Source organism: Lepidothrix coronata, unplaced genomic scaffold (genome assembly GCF_001604755.1).
Source record: "Lepidothrix coronata isolate B3197 unplaced genomic scaffold, Lepidothrix_coronata-1.0 Scaffold6, whole genome shotgun sequence".
Classification (NCBI taxonomy): domain Eukaryota; kingdom Metazoa; phylum Chordata; class Aves; order Passeriformes; family Pipridae; genus Lepidothrix; species Lepidothrix coronata.
Genome location: NW_016690186.1, coordinates 10,715,176 through 10,733,910, shown reverse-complemented (window position 1 = coordinate 10,733,910; position 18,735 = coordinate 10,715,176). Strand labels below are relative to the sequence as shown.

The following is an 18,735-nucleotide window of genomic DNA, read 5'->3' as shown; positions in this document are numbered from 1 at the left end:
TGATGTAATTGTTTTGTCTGTAGGCAGATAGCTGCCCAGAAAATAATTCAAGTATGAAAAGTACTGAATGATTTATTCCCTTTAACTAAAATAATTTTGGTTTGGTTGTTCAACCTTTAATGTATAGTCAAATGGCAGATGCAAACCAAGGAAAATAACGATGCCAAGAACTTCAAAGACTGCAAATAGCAAAAGAAAATGAAAACTCAAGGAAGTACAAAAATGTTTTGTTTTACTTAGAGTCTTAAATGCAAATAAGCCCAGACACCAGCAGAGTTCAATCTTCCTTGTTTGCCAAATTAAACAAAAATGAAGAATTTAATACTTACATGAATGAAGAGACTTTTTTCACTGGAAGAGGAGCCGAGATATTCAACACAGAAAAACTTCAGTAGCTACACCTACATTAGCAATTTGTTTCCAAACAGCAATGCAGATTTCAATCCAGTTCCCAGATGGTCTCTGTTTGCTTCATGTTGAGTTCTTGGAGCACTTTGATGAATGTGAGTTACATTTTTTAAGAAGAATAAAATGTCTCCTTGAATAGCACTACAGATGCACTTGGCTAGTTAACAAGGGCATCGGTTTCTGGCTTACCTATGGACTCCACAATTCTTCAATGTGCACCTAACACATATTACCTTTTAGGAGGCTCCAAATCACATCTCTGGTGCAGATATTCAGTACAAGGGAATAAACGAAATATAATTTGAGGGAAATGCCCTGAATCATAGACAATGGAGAAATGAGGAATCTCACTGCCAAAGGCTTGAGCCTACTAATCCTGTCCTATCCTTAAATCAGAGAAGTTTTTTGAAGGTACTAGTCATGCTAATATAATCAAGAATAGAATGTCGCTCTTATTTTATTTGTAAATCTTGACTGGCTGGTCACTAATGTATTTCTGCTTCTCTCCCATAGATATTCCCAAAGCTCCTGGCCGTATTATGCCAACTAGGAATACAGACACCTCAGTTGTTGTCACCTGGACAGAGCCCCCAGATGCCAAGGAGCTAGTTGGGTACTACATTGAGTCAAGTGTAGAGGGATCTGGTCGTTGGGAACCGTGTAACAACAATCCAGTGAAAGGCACAAGGTAATGAATTTTAAAGCATGAAAATTATGGTAACCAGTTTCTGACCTACTGGATATATGTGCTTTCCAGTCATTAACAATAGTAGAGGTAGTCTCTCTGTGGTAGCCAGAAGGTTGGAATCAGTCTTGTAGGTGAAACTCATAAGAAGTTATAAAAGCATACTTCAAAGTGTGAGTCTTGTCCAAAAAGAAATTATAATCTACCTTAAATTAGAAACAATTAGGCAAGGGGGAAAAAACATGGACATGCTAGTGAAGAAAAGAGAAGTAGCTCACTAGTTCTACTGTTGTACAGTTTGACAAGAAACAGTACAGTGAGGAATGACTGGAGTTACAAATGTGGAAAACTAAACTGAATAATGTTTGGAAGCAAAGTTCTTTGTTTTGGAAGACTGCTGTAAACATGTCTGGACTGTGTATCTAGACTGTCAGGAGGGCATATGAACTATATCATACTAACAATATTACTTTCTAATTGCTTTTTCACTTGCCATAAAATCAAGATATTAATGAACATTCATATATTGGATACAAACATTTCTTAATGATATGTAGCTTGGTTTCTAGTCAGAAAAAATAATCAAGATTTAAGACTTCATAAGTTAAATCAGATTTGGGTTTACTTGAATAAGGATATAATCTTCAGTCTGAAGGAATAATTGCAGAACTTTGTCTCAAGTGGATTGATGTCAATACAGAGGTAGTCCCTGCTTGTTATGACTGTCTATGCTTACTTGTAATGGCTATCCATGACAACCCTTATTAAAATAAGGATCTCCTAAATACTCTTGGACTAGCTTTTTTTTTAGAAAAGCATTGTAAATGCTTAGTATATCAAAAGTACCTAAACCCTACTTTCTTGTGTGTGTTTTGCTTTTGCGCACAAGTAAAACAGTTTCTGCTTTGTGCATTTATATTGCAACAGATCTATGTGTCAATACTATATACTTTCATTATATACTTCCATGATTTGTATTATAGCTATATCAAGTATTGGTGAAGTTTTGTGCTGTTTGCTTACTGTAAAATATGAAATGTGATCTTTATTCACCTTAGAAATAAAAATATTTTTCTGAGTTAATACATATTGTGATATAACTACACTACATAGGTTTCTATCACTGCATTTTTAGTCACTGTGATATAATGTATGATGCAGTCAGGCACAGGCTTTCTGTTAACTCTTGGTTTTTCTGGTTGAGTCAATCTCAAAGCATTAGCTGTACTTCATAGTTTGCATTAGGAAGAATATTTTGATCTTTTGAAATTTGTTTTCTGCACCCATCCTTGTGAAAGCAAATGATTTGGAGAAGTCTAGTAGAATGGGTAGGGAAAATTCAGCTCTGAAAATTTTGATACAGGTTTTACTTTTTCCCCTAAAATAAAACTTTGATTTTGTTTTCCACATTATATTTGCTTCATACATCATTGCATGATGTCAGTGTTGGTAGTACAAGACATGACATTATAAATTAGTAGAATGAAATAAAGGTCACATGCAATAAAACAAAATACGTATTGAAAAATAAATGTTATTTTAAATAAAAAGTTTAAATTTCCAAACCACAGTCTATTCCTAAATAAATTATTCCTGTCTTGGGAAATTTTGTGTTTTCAGGGTGGACACCAGAGAAAATTTAGGAGGGTGTTTTTAATGTGACAATTAAGTAATCTAGTAAAAAACCTATTCAAATAAAAGAATTCATCTGGCTTAGATTATTGTGCCATGTGTAGAAGCAAGAAAGTGAAATTAAAAAATCATTTAACTCTTGTAAAATGCCCTGTAACTTTTTTGAACAGTGCAATTTTCCATTTATGGTTGGAAGTGATTTACGGGAGCTTGTGTTACATGTGTCTTTTACTTATGTAATGAAAATATCCCACAAGAAGCAAATATAGACCTTACCTCTGCAGATTTTCACATTTTTCTATTGGGAAGTATGGATTTTATATACTAGCAGAAGTAAAGTATACCCTGTGGTAACACAAAAACTTGTGCATTCTTAAGAAAGAAAGAGTGTTGGTAAATGGTATGTCTAAAGAGACATGAGTTTAAACATTATCTCTGTTAGGTAAACGAGGTGCTTAGATACCTTTTGCATTCTCTGACCTTCATATAAGGGGCTGGGGTCATGATTTATTCTTGGTTTTCAGAAACCAGAATAAAATTTATGGAAGAAATATTTTCTGTTCCCCCTTAGGATTTTCCTTTTCTTTATAATACTTCCTAAGTATTCCTTTACTGATTTGTTTTAGATTCATTTGCCATGGGCTCAGCAATGGTGAGAAGTACATTTTCAGAGTCAGAGCTGTTAATGCAGCAGGGCTCAGTGAATTTTCACAGGATTCAGAGCCTATAGAGGTGAAAGCAGCCATTGGTAAGCCATTTTCCATTGCTTTTTTCATTGGTATATATGTTGGGGTTTAATGAAGTAAAGAAGTTTTCAGCAATTATTTGTAACTAATCATTTTGTTTTACGATGTTGTCCACAAATAATAATTTATCCATAGATCCTATGGTCTCACAGCCATAGTTTCACAGTCACTGCACTCTTGTAGACTGTTCACCTTCACTGTCCAGTCTTCTTCAGGTGTTTCTTGTGAACCACTGTATGAGGGCACTGTCAAGTTCACTTCATAGGTATCCTGGAAAATGGAATGTCATTCTGATTCTGTAATCTGGTATATCACCTCTAATGCACACCATCCTATATACAGTCAGTTTCTAAGAAATTTTTTTCCATACCTAAACCCAGTAATCAGTGCAATGTGTCTTTTGTAAACCTTCTATAACCCTGTGTGTTCTCCCTTTGCTGATGGATTATTTCTGTTTGCCACCGCCTGAACTAATCCATAAAGATTAATGAGATCATTGGGCTAGAATGAATTGCATGTCTGCAACATCCTCACTCTCATTTTCATCAAAACTGCATACCTCTCAACCTTAGAGCAAAGAGATGTGGCCCAAGGCAATTTTCTGAGATCATCTTGAAAGGATCAGAAATGTGACCTGGAAGATCTAATACTAAAATAATTGTAGCGAATTAAGAATACTATTAACATTCCATCTTTTTTTTTCTGCTCTGAAAACTAGATATTATTAAAAAAAGCATTATTTGTGAGCAGGCTGAGAGGTATTCTACTCATTTCAAATTTTTGTGAATTCAAGCTTAACATTTTGTGCATAAACCCAGTCATTTGTCATATTTTGGCTGTATTTTTTGCTGTATGTATTTCTTAATTCTGCTGACTAAATGAAGTAAAAAGAATGTATTCTAATCCAAAATGTCTTTGCTGTTTTCTGGCAATTATAGGGGGAGGATTGCTTCATGGTGTGTGTCCTGAACTGAGTGGTAAAGCTGGTGGACTAACAGACCACACTACCAGCTGGGAAGGCGTGCATGAGACCTCCCAGCCTATCTTTGACACAGATGCTTTGCTAAAATGCAACGCTAAATTTAATAGAGACACACTACTCAGTAGCTGTGACAAACTGGGGAGTACAGGACATTGTAACATGAGAGAAATGGTTAAGGATGCACCTGCACCACAAAAAGTTGCTGCTAAGCAGGCAAGTAAGTCTCGACCCGAGGATCTTTTGACAGTGGAAAAAGTCAGAAAGAAGAAAGATACAGGTGAGAACTAATAAAATAAATAGATTTCACTTTGGTACATCCACTTCAGACTGCTGTAACCTCTGTTCATCCGCACTTCAAGCGAATATGCTCTACGGTGATGCATCCTTCATCAGGCCCATCAATTATGTGCTCAACTCTCCATTAAGATCATTATGTATATAATGGTATTGGAGACCACTTTACAAATTCAGTGGCTACTGAAAGTGAAACATATAAATATGTTTAGTAATTTAATGGCTTGTTTGACTACATTTTCATGTATCCAAGTTACTATATTATTTCTAGATCGCTTCAGTAATTTGTTAGGAGTCTGGTTACCTAGTCCCTGGGTTATATATGTGGACAGAAAACAAAATCTGATTACTACAGTAAGCATGAAAATCTGTGTTCTGTTAGGATATATGAAGACCCTTTGTGGATTTATGCCTAAGCTACAGCTTATCTCTGACACACTCTGAATGTTGTGTTCTATCTCTGACTGATAGCAATATGTAAGGAGGAAAACCTATAAAGTTATAGGCACGTGTACAAAATCATGTTTTATGTTTTCAGCACCTAGACACCCCTTGTGCCCAAGAAATGTGGGGCTTGAATTTCATCCTGGTACCCAGTCAATGAACTGAACTCCTCCCCAGGCCTCTGAAATGAGACTCAAAAAGCTTGTGCAAAATGTTGAACAGAAGGCACCTGGGGCTATATGACACCGATATAAAACATTGAAGACAAAAGGAAACATATATGATGTGCGATTTCCATCCAAAGTAGGACTTAGGGGTCACAAGTAGGACTTTTCACTTGTGCATAACATACTGGATGCAGGCAACCATTTCTCCACTAGATACAGAAGAAATATAAGAAGTTGGGTTGGGATTAAGTGAATGATTTCTGCATTATTATAAAAAAATCTAAGATGGAGGATTATGCCATGCATTTTTTAATGTAAGTTGAAGTAACAGACATGTTCCATTTCTGGTCAGTCTACAGTGCCTATGATCACACTGTCTTCCACTAAGGTAAGCTTATGTGATGGGTGCAATGATAAAATTTACACAGTGTAAAAATTAAAAAGAAAAAAGAAACAAAGTCCATTCTTGGGAGAGAAGAATGCGAGACTATTTAAAAAAGAAAAGTAACTACAATGCATATTGTATGTGTGAAAAAAGGTTTGGTTCCTGCAAAAGAAAACAAATCATTGCATCTCCAATTTTTTTTTACTTTTCCTGTAATGATAGTTTCCATTCCTCATTTTTCACAATATTAAAGTGAGTCCTGATCACTTGCATCAGAGCTGCAATTGCAACACATTCTTTCACTATGCATCAGCTTGCTTCAAAAGCAGGGGATCCTGCAAAGTAATTCCTATGCAGTTTGGACTTCTGCATTTCGGTTGTGGAAGCTTTTATCCTGCATTTCTTATTCCAGCTCCAGAAACTTACCTTGAGCGCATAAATATTGTCCTAATTAGGAAACGCGGGATAGGAGCCACCTGAATATGGTAAGTGAAAGCCAGTCTGGCAATTGAAATATTACTTCCTAATTATGTGTTATTTACATTGAAACAGCTGCTCCATCTCAACCTTATGACATCGTGGTACTCGAGAGTGTTCGTGACTCGATGGTATTGGGATGGAAAGAACCTAAGGTCACTGGTGGAACTGAAATTACTGGCTACTATGTGAACTATTGTGAAGTGGTTGATGGAGTTCCTGGAAAGTGGAAGGAGGCCAACATTAAGGCTGTTACTGAGAGAGCATACAGGGTAAGAGATTACCTTCTGTTATTGCTGGGGGTACGGACAGTATTTCCAAAACAAATCTCAAAGACACGTTGGGTTGAATTCTGATTCAGTGTATAGATAGCTGTTCAGAGGGTTTTAAATCCATGATGATAAATTTATTTAGCTCTGTTAAACTTCCCTGCAAAATTGTTTGTACACTTACCTATTAGTCTAGCACCAACTGTTGTGTGTAAATTCACTGACATAGTCTGATTTGTAAGTCAGGCCCTCACAAGAAATGGCATTCCTACTGGGTTTGGTGGACATACCCCAGTGATTGCTGGTGCTGGAACCAGCCCTGTGCCAGCTGCTTTTTGTGATCAGTTCTTGACCCAATTTAGAGGCAGTGCTAGCTACAACCTTGTTGAGCTGCTTTAGAAATGAAAAGCAATGCCAGGACTGAGTTTCACCCCACTGTGAGGACAACTCTTGCCTTAAGTGAACTTGCTCTGTACCATGAGGCAGACTAAGATGATTGTTGAGCAATACCCTGTTTCCTCCCTGACTATTAAAGTGTCTATCAATAGGAAAAGAGGGTTACAATTTGAATGTGCTAAGACCACTCAAATATACTCCATCACTGATCAGAGGAAAAGACAAGTTAGCATCTTAAGCTATCAATAATGCTTCCATCTTCAGGCACACTTAAAAGCATGCTCATGCATTCAATAATTGCTATTGTGACTTTCTTCTAAAGATTCAATACAAAGTTAATAAGTACCATCTTATTGATCCTGCAGATAGAAAACCTGAAGGAAAACATGGTGTACCAATTCCAGGTGGCTGCTGCTAACCTGGCTGGGGTTGGAACACCCTCCCAACCCAGCAAGCCCTTCAAATGTGAAGAGTGGACCATTGCTGTACCTGGTAGGATCCTGAGTGGGACACAGCCCAAGGGTGCTCTCTGATCTAAGTCCTCAATGCAGTCAGTTTGCAAAGGAGCCAATGGGGCCCTGAAGTTCATGCCCAGGCTTGAATCTCCATCACTTTGATTTAGTACCTTTACAATGATGCATTACGTAATTCCTTTTATCAGTAGCATTTTGCAAGCAGCCTATTTTTTTTTTATCTTTCCTTCTTGTTCCTCTACTGTGTCTGCCACTCTGCTTTCTAGTTTAAATAGTAGACATAAATACCTGCCTAAGGTACAAGGCAGAGAAGAATGAGGTCTTGTAACCCTTGTGTAAATGTATCACTTCAAGGCCAGATCCCTTTACACAAGCAGGACATTGGTTTAATAATTAACTTATTTCCCAGAGTTTGAAGGTTATTTGTCAATTTTGTAGGTTCATGAATATTTGATCAAGATACCAGTCTCAGCCAATCAGATTGATTTTTGGACCAGTCTTTTTAATTGGCATAGGTTGCATTTACATCAGGTCTAGATATGATACAGAGGAGCTGCATGTTTTGTCAGTTCTGGGTACACCATGTGTGTCTGGTTTTGATCTCTGAAATCTTATGCATTAGTCCCTTTCAAATTTATTTTGATGTCACAACTCCAACTTTACCTTTCAGGGCCACCCCATGATGTCAAATGCACAGAAGTTAGGAAGGACTCTCTGGTTTTACTGTGGAAGGAACCAGTTTATACTGGCCGTAGTCCCATAGTTGGTTATTATGTTGATATGAAGGAAACTGAAGCAAAGGAGGAACGCTGGAAAAGTGTCAATAAGAAGCCACTTCAAAAGAAATACTTGAAGGTAAATAGCCAAAGATTCAAATATTGGTATAACAGTATAACCCTGAGGAAGTCAGTCTTCAGTAGCATCATCCTGTGCTGATCATGGATCCACTAAATGGAATACTTAGTAAGTTATATTGGGCCAATAATACACACATGTAACAGCTGTATAGACAGACAAGATGGTAACTCGGAACACAAACTGGTATGACAAGCCTAAAAATAAAAGAAAGCACTGCTAAAACCAAATACCATCCTTGTAACACAGGAGGCATCCGTAGCATTTGCTGGCTCAAAGGGTATCACTATACAAAACCAGATGCTTTGATAATGTAGCAAGTGATTCTTCTCTTGCAAGTACCCTCTCTTCACATTTCACAACAAGTTAAACTCAAGCTTTTTGCACTATTATGCTACATAATTTTGTGGAATGGCTTTTAAATAAGGGAACATCAGTATCTCAGTTCTAGAGATACATCTGAAGTAGGTTTGCTATTTGTATGCTTTTCAGAGTATTTGAAAGACAACTCGCTTTAAAACATGATCCTTTCATGTATATTTTAAAGGAGTATTCACAGGTGTTATAATGTCAGTATAATTCCTCAAGTCACGACAACTAAATCTGTACAATTAAATGCCCTCCTGTTTCTAAATAGGTGTGGCTGACACTTATTACCCTGATAATTTCATTTTTAAAAGTCAGCATTTATCTGCAGTAAAAGAGGGTGATGTTTCAGAGGTCAATGTACAAGAGTTGAAAACACCCTGTTCCAAAACCAATGCTCCTTTTGCAAAAAAGTCAATGACAGTAATGACGCTGTCTGAATGTTAGCTGTGCACACAGGGAAGGAGTAAGTCATACAGATTAGTCATGTCACTCTGGAATTGAAAAAAAAAAAAAGAGATAGCTGGAATATCAATGAAACAAAACAAGAAAGGAAATATAATTGCCAAGTATCCAGACTGATCTTTATAAGCATGAAATTAAAATCAGTCTTTTGCAACCCATTGTGTGTGTATATTTGGTTCCTCCAGATCGATGGCCTAACACAAGGTGTGAGTTACGTGTTTCGTGTGCGGGCAACAAACCAGGCTGGTGTTGGGAAACCATCAGATGTCACGGATGCTGTTTTAGCTGAAACACGACCAGGTTTGTTAGAAATACTTCCTCTTTTTCATCATATTTACACAGGTTCCTGTTTGTGTGATGTGTTCACCTGCAAGCTACATGCCAACAGCCTCACTTCTCTCAGGTCAAGCTTTTTTACAAAGCAAGATATGAGTTGAGGGTTAGTTTCTTGTCTGGTATATTTTAAGGTCAGAACTGATTTTCTTACCGTAACTACAGGCTCAGGAATATAAAGATACAATAAAGTGTTAAGATTTGCATGTATCTATAGATAAATAAGCAGAGGACCCACTAAAATCAGTTCAACCAAACAATAAACTACAGATGTAGATTTTGCCCTTCCTATAATAAACTCATTGTTTATGCTTTATCATTCTCCTTTTTGTGAGTAATGTGCCTCAGGAAAGGGTAAAAGAAATTATTTTTTTCCCTTGGTCTTTAAAATAAAGGCTTTAAAAGCACAATGAAGTCACTTTCGAGACCACTTTCAGTAGGAATTCAAGTGCAACTGTTTGCTGGAGTCATCCTCAAAGGCTGGCTCCATCATGTCCGTAACGCCAGAAAAAAACGCAGGAACCAGTGCAAAGGCAGAACCTCCATACCTGGAACTTCAGGAAACTGCTGGGTTCCATTTAGCTATACAAGTAACTTAGGTGACTTTGGTCAGAGACAACAACTTTTTTTGTCACAAAGTCCCTAACAGAAAACACAAGTATGGGCTTGTGGCTTATTCATCTATAGATTTTAGAAGTGCAGAGTTCTATGAGGTGCAAGAACAAATTCCCAGATATTTTAACCAAATCTAGTATAAGGTTAGTATGATGTAAGAAAGTACAGGAGTACAACCCAACCTGGATCCACTGTACACACTCTTTTCCTCTGACAAGTTCCCTTCCTACACCTGCAGACTCTCATACTTGATCTTGCCTGCGAAGGTTTCTAAGAGCAAGAAGGAGGGCAGGCAGTGGGCAGACAGGACAGGGGCCGGGGACAGCTGGACACGGAGACCATTAATAGCAGTTCATGGGCACAGACAAAGGAGGTGGCTGTCTGAGCAAACCGCTGCCTACTCTGCCTACACAGTAAGGCAGACGGTTGCTCCCGCCTGGAGAAATAGGCGGGATTTATTTGGGATGCTATTGACTGTGAGATGTTGTGAGGCATTGAGCAGACATCATCAGTGATCACCAGATCCTACTCCCACCCCAGATGCCTTGGGAGCATTTCCCTGAGATCCTTTCCCTGTTTCTGAACCCCAGACCCATTTTCACATCTGTTCACACAACAGCACTAGCCCAGCCCTCCTAGATGCCTGGTCCTTATGGCCATGGCAGCAAAAATTCTAACAAGCATTGAGTTAGCTCTCAGTGAGGCTGTAAGTCAAAAAATCTGAGTAAGGAGGTCTGAAGCTGGGGGTGTAAAAGAACTGGAACAATCCAAGTGGGGAGACTGGGGTGACTGCTAGTGAGGCTGGGAAGAAGGTACTAGAATAAGCAGATGCTCAGTTGAAAATGTGTAAGATTGGGATACAAGGACGATAAAAAGGGCAAGTGTGTGAGTAAGAAGGGTTTGGAACAGGATCTTCGAAAAATACAAGAGTCATAATTTCAGATCTATAAGGCTGCTGAAGCATGAGGGCTATTTCCATTACCTGCAAATGGAGTAAGGCAAAACTTAGAAACTTATTCTTGAAAACAGCTTATATACAGCAACCACTTCTAAAAAGAGAATGAAACCACTATTAGTACTAAACTTTTGGCTTTATTAATCCATTTTCATTGAGGATTAATATCTACATGTCATACTTTTGATAGAAAGTTGTGATGATAACAACCTTCAAGTGCACTAAATAAAGGATTGGCCACGCCATTACAATTAAAAAAATGCGAACATAAACTCTTCTGAAGATGACCATCATGACCAAAAAAAATTGTACATAGTTTTCAGTGTTCACTCAGGTGAGGTGCATGTCCACCTGGCAATATGAACTTGAGCAGAACATTTTGTTTACAGATCTCACCATTAGAGAAGGGAGGTTCAAAAGTGTAACATCTGAGGGATCGCCAAAATCAGGATTTGGCCCAGTGAAATCTCAGGGAAGCTAAAAATGGTTTAATTGTACAAATCTACTTGACCCATATTTTGAGCTGAGATCTGCTGGTACAGCATCCACCAAACTAAGCTTCTCAGAAGTATTAAGAAAGGACAAAAAGCTTATTAAAAACAATTATTTCAGAAAGCAGCCTCTTGGGAAGGGTTCCACCTTTCTCATTCAAACCACACTAATTTCAAGAACAATCATATCATTATTTTAAAATTACCACAAGTCTTTTGGTGTTGCCCAATGAATGATGCCTTTATTAACATCTTGGATGGAGACAAAACATTGTCAAATCTCTCTAGACAATTCCTGCTGGAATTCTACTTTTGGCAAATGTGTAGAATCAGAAGACAACTGAGCTTTCCAATCAAAGAATGTAAGCAAACAATATACTGAATGAAAATACTTGCTTTCATACAAACGCTACCAGTTGTCTTTATCCAATGAAATGCGTAAATATACTGATATGATACTTTGCATCCACCTTCTTCTCTTTGGATACCACATTTAATTTTTGTAGTTATCTTCTAAAATTAAATTAAAAAACACAACCACATAAACAAATACCAATCCAGGATACTTTTGAGCTGTAACTTTGTCTTTTGACAAAAGCACTTCAGTGTGTGTGGTTCTCACAGGAAGCAAGGGAAATCCAAGAGTAGACTGCAACTCTTCCCCATTGCTGCCCTTAGTCCTTGTGTATCTTGGTACAAAGCAAAATTAGATCCTCACCCTGCATCAGTCACTTGAGAAGGGCTTGAACCTCAGAAATGAATGAAACCCTGTCCCATTCAACTTTTCTGACTACCCATATTCAAAATTATGCCACCAACTTTAGTGTTTTAAAGATGTCTGCTTTATGTTCATGTTAATTTGTTCCTGTCGATGCAATAAAAAAAGCTCAGATAAATGAAGTTTTGATATGACATCTAAGTATTTTATTTCTTATTGTAACTTTAAGAGAAGCTCTGGATGATATGTTGAAACCAACAAGCTATCTAGAGGAGGGAAATTAAGACTACTAGTACTATGGCAGCTTGTTCAGCTCCACTTTGCAGGATAGGTGGAGAGAGGTCTCCAAATCCAGTCAGTAATTTAGACAGAATTTTTTTTTAATCATATAAATATTAGAGGTAAATTCCATCATCACTTCTGGAAATAAATGCTACGCACTGTTATTGTAATGAGAATACTTTAAAACAAATAGAAAAGATTCTGCTATTCAAATGAACCTTATGGCTGTAATTCTTTGTATGTCACATAAAATGCCATCAAAAGATTCATATGCTAATGGCTAATGATCTACAGGAAAGTAAACACTAATGAAATTTCAAGTGATTAATTTTGCATATAATAAATTAAATTATAAAAAAATTGCAAATATGCTTCTGCCTAATAAAATATTTGTAGACCTTAGACTTCATTTATCACATATTGGTACTTAATGTGCTTCACTACTGCAAGGGCTGGTTATCAACAGTATCAAAATGGGAATATTAATCTCATCTTCCATTAAACACTTTTGGCAAATTATAATACTAAGAAAGCTGCATGTACACCAATTCTCATTACAGGAGCTGCTCGCAGTGCTGGAAAAGATGTGTATAGTCTTAGGATGATGAAACACAGAAATCTCCTGGTATGCTTGAGGGTCATTAAGAAATAAAGCATTTAATCTTAGTGTCAAGAATAAGGCTCTTGCCTTTAAGGTACAATACTTTGTGGAGAAACTGTGTCATTGGCATTCTGGGCAGCCCAGAATTGTCTTAGCCCAAGTAATAGGACATGAGTGCCCTATTCAGATGCAAGATCCAGCTCAGAGCTGTTCAGAAAAGGAGGTTGGATGTTCTCCAGCACCTCTCAGTGCACACACTCTCCCTGACATTCTCAGACAAGTTGTTGAAATGAACGTTAACGCCACAGATGATGAGCTCGCCCAGTTACCCAAATCCCAGATGAAATTCCCTCAGCTTCACTGGGGTGAGAGTGAGCAGGACAGAGATGCCTTCAGGTTTCTGACACGGATTCACCCCCAGCGCCTTTTAAAGGACAAACTGGGTCACCATATCCAGCTCAAGAACTGTAGGTACTGGCAAAACAGGGTGGCTGATTTAAGCAGCTAATTGCAAATATTCACTCCCTTTGTGGGCCCAGGATTAATGGTGCAGACGGTGGCAGGGCCGGATGCCAAGCACAGCAATTAAACCAACCTCCTGGAGTGAAGCCAGTGTCACTGAAAATGTGCCTCAGTCGCACAAGTGTGCGCTGCGGGGGCGACTCAACTGCTTCCTCTTCTACCTCCTGCACCTCTTCAAACGCCCACGTCTGCACACGTTTTTCCCTTTATTGCTCTTAGCTTATTAGAGAATAGGAAATTCATGCTGCATAATGGAAGATCTAACTACCCCCTAGTATGGAAAATATTTCTATTTGATATTTCACACATTTAGTGGATTTAGAGGTTTGGTTTTTTTCCTCCAGTTTTTTCCATAGCAAATATCATAACTCTCATGTGTGCTTGGATGCTTAGACTTGCTCAAATAAATCAGTTGATTTATAATGGGTTTTAATCTGTGGACTAGAAAAAGAACTGTTCTTATGAATCAAGGACCAGTGAGCGCAGCAATTTATGTGCCAGCTGAGAAAATGGCAAGGATCTGCTTAATCAACCCTATGAATGATATCTATATATATCTATCTATATTGCTGGCTTCTCTGAGAAACTGGAATTGCCTTGTTCATCTCTTTAAGGAACCAAGGAAATTGTGGTTGATGTAGATGACAATGGAGTAATTTCCTTGAACTTCGAATGTGATCAGATGTCTCCAGACTCTAAGTTTGTTTGGTCCAAGAATTATGAACCAATTGAGGATGACTCTCGACTGAACATCGATACCAAAGGCGGAAAGTAAGAACTCCCAAGGGAAGCCACAGTCTCATGTTTGAGAGATCTAGACAGTCACAGAAATCCATCCTTTTGATGTATGACCTCACTAAGAGCTAAACCCACCTCTTACTTGGAGGCTACTTCCTGAGTATGCTGTTCTCCAGCAAGTCCATACGCAGACTGTTTGGAAATTGTAGATTACACAGAATGAGTCAGACCTCCTCTTTGGGGAATTTAGTTATGTTTAGGCATGGGGAGAGAAAATTTGTGCTCTGTCATCTTATAACCTGTCAGTCAAGGCAGATTATTATTATTATTATTATTATTATTATTATTATTATTATTATTATTATTATTATTATTGCTATTGCTATTATTTTAAATCTCCAAATAATAAAATTATCTGGCCGCTTGCAAAATGCTTTTGCCATGTAACACAGCTGCAATCTTTGGAGCTGCTGCAGTAAGCAGGGCTTTCTTCTGATGGCATCACCATGGCCCACTTTAGCAATTTACATAATGATCTCCAAGCCCATTCTGTTTCTTCAGGCTTCTCACAGAGGAAGGTATGGCAAATGCACAGGTTCAGCCCTTGAAGGGCCTGTGTGCTCTTCTAGTGATGTAAAAGCCATACTGAAAGAAAAGGGGACTCACCATAATTACAGTGTTGCATATGGAAATTGAATCGACCTGTAGTTACAGTATCCTTCTAGGGTCATCAAAGACTTGACAGCATTCTCTTTTTTTGGTACTATCTCCATTTGTACCACACATAGTAGGACCTACCCTGGTTTATAGTTGCCTGAGCTGTGCATTTGCCTGTTCAGTCAGAGCAAAAGCTAATACAAAACTATTTTTGTCTGGTGTTTTAGACATAAAGGAAGGGTTTGGTTCAGATTGATCTCACCTTTTTATCAAAATGCTTTTTTTTCCCCTAAAGGTCAAAAGCTTCCTTTAAGGATCTTGGAGAAGATGATTTGGGAATTTACTCTTGTATTGTTACAGACACTGATGGAGTTTCATCAAGTTACACAATTGATGAGGAAGGTAGACACAATGCCTATTGGGCATGCCTGGTTTGCTTTCACACCTATTTTTTGCTGCTTCTGTGTTTCTTGGATCCAGACTTTATATTATTTCTTTTATGTCTTTTGCAGAAATGAAACGCCTGCTTGCTCTGAGCCACGAACGCCAATTCCCAAGTAAGTACATCCCGTGTCTGTAGGGGAGAGTGGGATATCACAAACCTGATGTAATTGAAGATGTCCCTGCACATTGCAGGGAGGAGTTGGACTAGATGACCTTTAAAAGTCCCTTCCAACCCAAACCAATCTATGATTCTATGATCACAAAGTTCATGCCACCATCAAGTAGGGAGGTCACTATAGTAATTTCAAGTGAAAATGGTTTTGAATTGAAAAATCTGAGATTCCTTTATTTTTTTCTCTTTCTTTCAGTACATTTGTGTATCACTGGTGTTCTTCCCAATCAGTTGCAGGCTACTGATCTAGACATATAATAACTCTATATAACAGCTGGAAAATAAGTATCATGTTGGCTTTGTTTCTTCTGCAGAACAAACTTTTATACTTACTCAGCATACCTAACCTGATTTGAAAACCAGAATTTGAAAAATTATCTAGCTTCTCTCCAACTGAAGTTAGCATAAGTTAAATTTAAGATTAACAAAGCAGGCAAGTGTAGTAAATTCAGCTGTAATGATCTATACATACAGAATTTCCCTGCTGAAATTCATTCCCTCTCTCTTTCTGTAGCATTTGGCAATATGGACATTCTTCCTGCAACTTTAGATGGTATTTTTATCAATTCCACAGACCTCCCATACCTTTATGATATCCTGGTAGTAGCAAAACTCAGTTATTTTCATTGGAGTGGGACTTTTAAAAATGGGGAAAAAATAATATTGGATTGTATAATGAATTCTATTGCACACGAGATGAGACCTAAACCTCATTTAATCTTCTCCCGCTACATTCTCTTTTTCTCTGTTCAAGACCCTGAAACTCTTGTTTTAACATCTTCAGATTTGTGTATGCACTGCTGACACTTCTCCCAACCCAGCCCACACCGCACCTCTCAGCTCAGTCCAAACTTGGCTGCAGAAATGGCCTTTTTGCCCACATGATCTCTCTTTCTCATTTCCTTCTGCATCTTTTTCATATCAGCTCTACTCTTCTCAACATACTGTATTACCTTTTGACAGCTTAATGATAGCCTAAACATGCCTTGGTTTACTCCTGCTCCTCCCAATTTTTTCCTCCTAATTATATTTTGACACTGAAAGTTAGTCATCACAAAATCTTACTGCTGCAGCACGACCTCACTTTCCCTGACCCTTCCCTTCTGAGGGCTCTTCCATGCTTTGTGTTCACAACTAATGCCACAAAACAAGCTCCTCAGATCATGTCATCTTTTTTGCGCTGCATTAGGTAACAGCACACTTCTAGTTGTGCATGAGCTTCCAGAAGGCACAGGCAAAAAGGGAGATCACTGCAGAAAGTATCCTTAAGGAGGAAACTGTCTTACTTGCTTTGCCCACTACAGGCCATGTGGGCACTTAAAATTAATACATATATATATTACAAATAGGGGTTGAGATTCACCTGACTATGCCCATGAGGTTAGAAAAATAATAATGAGCTTCTCTGGATCAACATGAAATATTAGTCATATCTTCAGATAATCTGCTTGAGGATTATCCAAATTCTTAAAAACCAAAATTAGTTGCTAGGCACTTCTGATTCAACATGAGGTCTTGCATGTTGCCTTGTTTGTACTTCTGAACAGCAATTAATGGTAACTTCTGTTTAGAAACACCTGCAGCCAGTAACTCCATTGTTTCAATAATGCAGCCTTACAGAACACAGCTATGTTTGGGTGCAATAGTGCATTGGTGCTAGGTAAAAATAAATTTTTCTAACTCTGCAATTGAGTAACTGCCCGAGGGCTCCCTGTCAAGTGCTGGCAGTAATTTGTGATGCTATAGAAATACGATGTAAAACCTTGTAAGCGTGATGGCTGGAAAATGACTAAAGTAGCTGCCATTTGGTGCTTATGGAAATATTCTAAAATAAGACTTTTGCTTGTGGCAGACTGTAATGCAGGTTTGTCCAGTTCTTTTGGGCTGAGAAGCAAACAGCCTTTCCACCCCAAAAAGAATCTTTTTGCATCCTTTCAGCCCTTTATTTAACAGCTTCTGAGATACTTTCCTCTCTTCCATGTTAGACTAAGATATTCTTAGTTAATTACAGGCAAGCCAAGTGGGGGTTTAAAATTGCTGTAGAGCTGACAGTGAGACAAAAGCAGTGCAGCCTGAAGTCTATTCACACTCCCACTTGCTTCCTGTGCATTTCAGTCACTTTGTTTTAAGAAATTATGCAAGCCCTGAGATTCCTTCTGTTCCTTACATACAAAGGGATAAACTGGGTAAGGAAAGCTCACACAGACCATTCGCACAGCTGGGGCACACTACTGTGGGGTTGTCTTTGCCCCACTCCCTCATGATAATGCTGCTCCTCCAGGCTCTCCCCTCTCTGGTTAAGTCTGTGTCGTCTTTGTAATTGTCTTTGTTTCCCTATGACTGTTGCCTCACCTCCCAGAAGCCTTATTTTCACCAGAGACAGACCCTGTGCAACTTAGGCACCAAAAACATACATGCAGGTGTGGGAAGGAGAAGCGATAAGCATGGGAAAGAAGCAGGCGAGGGGTCCTCACCCCCTAAGTTTGTTTGGCATTGGGGTGGGATGACAGTTGTGCTCCAGAAGGCACTTCAGTCATTTAGGACAGTGCAAATATAAAGATGAGAGAAATTAGACACTACTTCGGTCCCAGTCCTCTCCTACTGTAACCGAGTCTTTGCATGCAATAGTGCTAAAGAAACCACCCTGCCCTGAGATTCCTCTGGAAGGAGGTGTGTCTTTACACTATCACCAAACTATATCATCACATATTTAGCAACGTGTTTGTACACTGTCCTCAGCTGTTCCCTGCTACACCCTGGTACTGCAGACTTTACACTGCTGAGAAAGCAGAGACTGGGGGAAGAGTTCACACACAGCATACGTAATCCCAAGAGTATGACTTGTCTTGAGAATCTGAGCATCCAGTGAGACAGATAAAGCGACGGAAGCCAATAAAATGAGCAATGTGCCCCAATATCAGAGTCTAAATGCTCATGCTTAATGTTGCCGACTATGGTATCCTAAAGAAAAGTTAAAGTGAAAGCAAGCTGAGGACTGTTACTAACAAGAACAAGGAAATATTAAAAAAAAAAAAGAGAGACTAATATTACCTATGGTATAGTACATGATTTTTACGGTTTTTTTCCCCTGTTAACACAATGAATTGGTTTATATGTGGGCGATTTCCATTATTCATAGGAAAACAAAATGTACTGGGAAGAC

At 38.4% G+C, this 18,735-nt stretch overlaps 1 protein-coding gene across 2 annotated transcripts in view; it reads left to right on the top strand.

The window, feature by feature from the left end:
* MYOM1 (myomesin 1) overlaps positions 1–18,735 on the top strand; it is a 75,581-nt gene that overhangs the window by 37,167 nt on the left and 19,679 nt on the right. The window contains exons 16-25 of one of the 2 annotated variants that reach the window (XM_017831332.1): positions 922–1,096; positions 3,352–3,473; positions 4,410–4,730; positions 6,296–6,492; positions 7,251–7,377; positions 8,029–8,213; positions 9,230–9,344; positions 14,176–14,332; positions 15,252–15,358; positions 15,469–15,513. In XM_017831332.1, the coding sequence (XP_017686821.1) occupies positions 922–1,096; positions 3,352–3,473; positions 4,410–4,730; positions 6,296–6,492; positions 7,251–7,377; positions 8,029–8,213; positions 9,230–9,344; positions 14,176–14,332; positions 15,252–15,358; positions 15,469–15,513 (1,551 nt within the window). The remainder of the gene's footprint in view (positions 1–921; positions 1,097–3,351; positions 3,474–4,409; positions 4,731–6,295; positions 6,493–7,250; positions 7,378–8,028; positions 8,214–9,229; positions 9,345–14,175; positions 14,333–15,251; positions 15,359–15,468; positions 15,514–18,735) is intronic. The other variant, XM_017831325.1, reaches the window with a different exon arrangement.